Source organism: Phaeoacremonium minimum, assembly GCF_000392275.1.
Source record: "Phaeoacremonium minimum UCRPA7 unplaced genomic scaffold PA7_03_scaffold_129, whole genome shotgun sequence".
NCBI lineage: Eukaryota > Fungi > Ascomycota > Sordariomycetes > Togniniales > Togniniaceae > Phaeoacremonium > Phaeoacremonium minimum.
Genome location: NW_006921036.1, coordinates 18,554 through 24,441, shown reverse-complemented (window position 1 = coordinate 24,441; position 5,888 = coordinate 18,554). Strand labels below are relative to the sequence as shown.

The following is a 5,888-nucleotide window of genomic DNA, read 5'->3' as shown; positions in this document are numbered from 1 at the left end:
GAGCTGTAATATGAAATATCACGGGGACAAGAGCCACTACGGGCTTGACTTCAGCGGGGCGACAGAAGATTTCACCTTGAACCACTAAAGTCCTTCCTTTCTAGGAGTCGAGGGCACTAATAGACATACGGGGGATGAAACGGTTTTACGGATAGACTGGGTAGATTGGGCGGCGGACAAAATAGGTTTGCCCCTTTCATTGTACTTGTATATGACGAATTGAATAATTTTCATCAATACATGACGTCGACTTTGAAGCTATGTTGATAGTAAAGCGCCATGCAAACTATGCGTAATCTCAACAGCCTCCGCGCCGATCCGTTAGGTCTGAAGTCCTTGACTTCTATCAGATGGCAGAGCCTCTACAAAAACCTTCAAATGGTTCCTTCTCGTCAGCGTCATCGAATTGCGCGACTCAACCGAGATCAGGTAAGCTTGCTTACCGCTCGGTGCTAATATTTCTCGCGGACTGTCAAACGTCCCGAAACTTCTGAAGAGTCTCTTCAACTTCCAATCCTCATCTCTCATCGCGCATAGTTGTGTCTGCCTTCTCCATCTCCCTGTCCAACCACTCTGTCGTTTGCCTTTTCGTTCTCCTGGATCTTAAAATGGTGTGAAGAAGGAGACTGAATATTATTGAAAACCAGACACATATAGGTGAATTGCTCTCTAAACCATCCATACTTAAGCGTCCCTCTGTTGACCACGTATAGAGTATTCCTAAGATTGTCCCCGTTGCGACTATTCTACTTTGGTATCGATCGTTTGGTCGGGCTGCACACACAGCAGCTGTCGAAACACCGAAAAGAAGAAGCATCCCGCCTCTTATTGAAGGGCTCGGTCGCCGTAATGCATCAAATGTTATACTCATTTCTGCCTCGTGAGCCTAAAATGACTGTCAGCATCTACAACGATGATTTCAACCCGAAACTTGGAGTGGTTTACTCTTGTATTCTGACAGCTGTCGCTTTTTAGCCATCGTCCAAAGGTTGCGAATGTCTGATATAAATAGAGTGCCCTTGGTTCTCTGGTTGCCCATAAATATGAAGAGCTAACTACCAGATTGCAGTGACAGCAATACCATAACCAGACTAATCTCCTCACGGCGGACTCGTCGAGCGGAGTCGAGGTCGAGGTCGTCTTCGTCATCTTGAACTGAGGGCAGCATTAATCGATCTTGAAAACCGACACTGGCTAGGTGGTTGTTGCAGTTTACTTAGATGTGAAATATGGTGAGGTATCTGAGCACGAGTAAATCCAGATTGCTAAAGGAATTCCAGTGAGGCAGACCATGCGGCCGATCTGAAGGTGCTCATTTGCCAGCGACAAGGCATGATGAGGCATTTCACCGCCTGATGTTGACGCAGATTTGAGGCAGCCTCATCACAGGCTAGTCGTATCTCACAACTGATTCGTTAGCCGATATGCAGCCACCTAATACGCAGACAACAACCAGCACAATTATTGGCCACGAAGTTCGTCTCAAACCCACGAGGCTTTTCGCGAAATGGTTCGCCATGGGGCTCTTCATCGCCAAATGGTCCGCCAAATGGTTCGCCCGAAGACTGAGCCTCCCGCCATGTTTCTTCGCAGCCTAGCCAAGTTGCAGTACTCGATATTCGCACCCCTTCCCTGCGTACTTTGCCTTGCGTAGGTATACATGATATTCGGCGAACCATGCGGACCATCTAATATGAAAAATTGGCGTTATTGTACATTTGCCATCGTTCTTCGTCCTCCCCTCAACTCACCGGGTGGACACCTCAGAAGTGGCCACGGATCTTCACGTTCATAATTAATCTCAGAAGATAACTCCCCTCCTACACCACTACATATCATACTAAACTTATACACTGCCATCGAGCTTGTTCTTCTAATGCTGAGGGGATCTCGTCTGGAAACGTCCTAGACGAAAGGCTAGACTTCTGGAATTTCGCTTTCTATCCCCTGCGCAAAGCCCACTCGCAGTACATGCCACATCGACGTGAGAATCAACTTCTGCACCTCAAGTCTTCAAGCTAATCGCAGATTATTTGACAGACAATGGACTTGTCTTCTAAGTTTTTGAAGTATAGAAGGCAGGCACGCGTCGTTCAGTCTCCAGAGGAAGCACTCGAACATACGCAGCCTAAGCCTTCCAGCGAAACATTCCATGAATCTCAGGGCGATACCTCATGCAAGAAGGACTTCAAATCTCCCGGCGGAGCTGTGAAACCGCAGACATGCGACCGCATCGTACCGAGCCCAACAAGATCACGCGCGAGATCAAGTGCTTGGGAATTTACGAGATCAAACTTACCAACCAGAAATCTCAAAAACAGCAATGTCTGGGAACATGGTGTATCATCTACGAACACAGAACATAGGGCCGCCGCTTCTAAAATAACTCAGCCTTTGATGAAAACCCGACAAACTAATCCAGACGATGATCCCGAGCTCGAGTCGCTGATAAAACAGCCCGAATCAAGGCCTATAAGTCAAGAACAACTAGTTGCTGAAGTCAAGGGCATATACGCTGGCTTGGTGATGGTAGAGAGCAAATGCATCGACATTGACAACTCCCAAAGCGCTCAGAACGATAGCTCTCCAAAGCTGAACAACGAACAGTGGCAGGCATTAACTGCCTTACACCGTACTCTCCTCCATGAGCATCATGACTTCTTCTTGGCCTCGCAGCATCCCTCTGCCTCACCTGCACTTCGCAGGTTAGCTTCCAAATACGCTATGCCCGCACGTATGTGGCGGCATGGTTTTCACTCCTTTCTGGAACTACTACGACATCGATTACCCCAATCACTAGAACACATGCTGACCTTCATCTATTTGGCCTACTCTATGATGGCTCTTTTATATGAAACTGTCCCAGCTTTTGAAGATACCTGGATAGAATGCCTAGGAGATCTGGGACGTTACAGAATGGCTATTGAGGATGACGATATTAGAGACCGCGAAATTTGGACTGCGGTATCCCGTCACTGGTATTCAGAAGCCAGTGACAGGGCACCAACTGCCGGCCGGCTCTATCATCACTTAGCCATACTGGCTCGTCCAAATGTGGTACAACAACTTTCTTATTATGCGAAGAGTTTGTGTGTTGCTGTTCCCTTCCTATCGGCGAGGGAGTCCATTTTGACACTATTCGATCCGATACTTATCGAAAACAAAGTCCGTCTCATGCCTGTTGATACGGGCTTCTCAGAGGAATATGCTGCTTTCGCGCGAAACTGCGATCGCTTCAGGAGAATAATGTTTTTTCAGGTGCCTCAAATGGTCTCTGAGGCTTATGAATCCCATCACACTTATGTCGCGGCCCGGGGATTGACCTTGCCGCAGCATTTTTTGCGACCTAGCAAAGAGACTCCAACCCTCTATGGGGTCCACCATCGTAGGAAGATCTATAACGATGTTGGGGTTGATGGCGTTGGCAACACCAGCCGCGATAGTACGATACCGAAGCCCGCTGCCAGTTCAACATCGCCCGCCTGTTTACTATCAAACCTATCTATCGACCAGGGTTCTTGGATTTGTCCTCAGAAGTCTATTTACCGTCTTCTGAACTCTCTCATTCCAGTTTTCAGGACCTTGTCAGGTCCCATGATTCTCTCTAGTGTCTCCGGGGTTACAGCTGCTCCTCTTCAGACAGAACTTCCTTCTGGAGATTCAATATCAAGCATACCACAGAAAGTGATTAGCTTTGCTTTCCAAGCTATCTGCCTCGCTATCGCCATATGTTTCAATCTCTCCAGATATACAAATGAGCAGAAGCGCCAAATGAACGCAATAGCCATGGCTTTTGCCAATTATGTCACAGTGATGTTGGCCTCAAATACTTCCACGCCACTGGAGATATTAATAGGGTAAGTCGCCGGTAATGCCTAACTCGATAACGTTATCATTTTCTCTGAGCTATGTGTGGACTAATTTGTGTCATCCCAGATTCTGGCTGATATCGGGCTATGTCACATGCATGTTTGCACGATTTGACATGCTTGCCCTGAAGGCTGGTGAAGGGTACAGAACCTGCTTCCAATTCTCCTGATCTTCGCTCACTTTTCTAGGTATCTAGTAGGGCTTGTCATCCTCGCGTTGTTCACGGACGTGACGATGTCCAATTCTGTTTTGGAGGCGAAAGGTGCGAATGTCTTCGTACTATTGCTCCCGAGTTTCGCGCTTGTGTCTTGGGCCGGTGGCAGGGCGCATCGCTATTGGGATCCCGCGACGAGAGCATGAATGCGCTCAACTAATCGTGGACATGTGCCGCTGATGGGCATACGCTAGGATTATCAGTCGTGAAAGTCCTACGGAGACATACGTGATATCAAAGGAGAGGAAAGCAGAGGCTATCGCCCCGCTGCAACTCAAAATCTGCCCACAAGAGGCCTAAGGGATGACCAGTGAAGCAAGTGTTTTACAACGTCCCATGATGACTTGAAACACTTTGAGACTCATTCGATGATGATGAGAAATATTTCGAGAGGCATTCGATGATGGATCATCGAGAAGTAAGATTACTTTGGCTCACTTGTAACCACCAAGCTTGACGCATGGTTACCTCTTGTATTTGCATCATACGTTTGTCCTAGAAGAAATTCGAATAGCTCATGAATGGTTCCATGTGGTGAAATCGAATTCCAGCCAAGCCGGGCAATTAGCAGCGGCACAGAGAGACACAAAAGCCTTTACCACACTGGTCAAACACCTCGATGATTTCCGCAATACTCAGTTGATACTAATATCCACACTCAGTGTCTTTGCTCTTTGTACTCAGCAAGAACAGGGCAGCTCGACCGTTTCTATCCCTCAGATGCAATGCCCATCCTTATATGCTCGTAGGATCCTATGACATCTCGAATGTCCAAACACAAAGATGAGTGGGCTGTCATACAAATTTCAAAAAATGCCATTGTGTGTTCCTCTCTTCCTTGGAGTGATTAGGCGATAACAGTCCGTGGAAAGCCATCGGCCGCTGCCAGAGGATTGGTCTCTGCGAGATTTTGCTTCGGCTGACAGCTACTACCCGGGTGATCCGGGTGGCAGCATATCATTAAGTACTAGTACACTGCCTCTGTTATTCTCCATTTCCCTCCTGATACATCGACGACATCATCTAATTTTCGTCCATCCTCTACCAGCCACAAGCACGGAAGATATTCAGACCCCTCGGGGCTTGACTTGCTTTTCTCATGCTTCTGCCAGATATTGTCGTCCTGGCTAAGTTGCCATCGTTCTGCCCAGAATGACTCCCCTCCCTGGTAGATTCCCTGACAATACTCGCCAATGCGGATAATCATGCCCTTCTCCCCTCTCAGGCCTTCAGCCTCAGCGACAACACACGGCCGGACTTTGGCGTCGGGATCGGGCTTCGTCCAGTACTCCTTGAACATCTTTACCTTACCCTCCTTATCAGCCATGGTTCCAATCTCCATCACATCCCCATTCCCAAGAAGGTACATATCAGCACCATCGGTGTCAAACTGACAGCTCGAGTCAATAGTGTGCTCCCAGGTGACATGCGCACAGCACTCGTACGGCACACAGCTCTCCGTGCCAATCGGCAGCGTGGCGCGCGCGACGCCCGCCGTCGCGTACCCGTCAAACAGCGACGATGCCCACGGCGCAGTCGCCGAGAACGAGTCGGCCGCCATCGAGAAGCGGATGTCGACGTTCTTGCCCGACGGCGCCGTCAGCGCGATGACCGACGACTTCTCCGTCGGCGGGTCGTAGCCGAACGACAGGCCGCGGCGCACCTCGATCATCGGGCGCGAGAGCAGTGTCTTGGCCCAGGCGGGCCAGTCGTCTGGGACGCCGGGTGTGGATCCTCCGGCTCCGCCTGTAGCTGCGGCCGGAGCCGGTGAGGGTGCGGGCGCAGGTACGGAAGTAGTCGCCAT

The 5,888-nt window shown here is 49.3% G+C and overlaps 1 protein-coding gene across 1 annotated transcript; it reads right to left on the bottom strand.

Annotated features, from left to right (window-relative positions):
• Positions 1–5,051: 5,051 nt before the first annotated feature.
• On the bottom strand, positions 5,052–5,888 carry UCRPA7_1715 (hypothetical protein; the record flags this gene model as incomplete). The annotated part of the gene is made up of 1 exon (XM_007914294.1): positions 5,052–5,888. The coding sequence occupies one exon, from the start codon at positions 5,886–5,888 to the stop codon at positions 5,052–5,054; it is 837 nt and encodes a 278-aa protein (XP_007912485.1).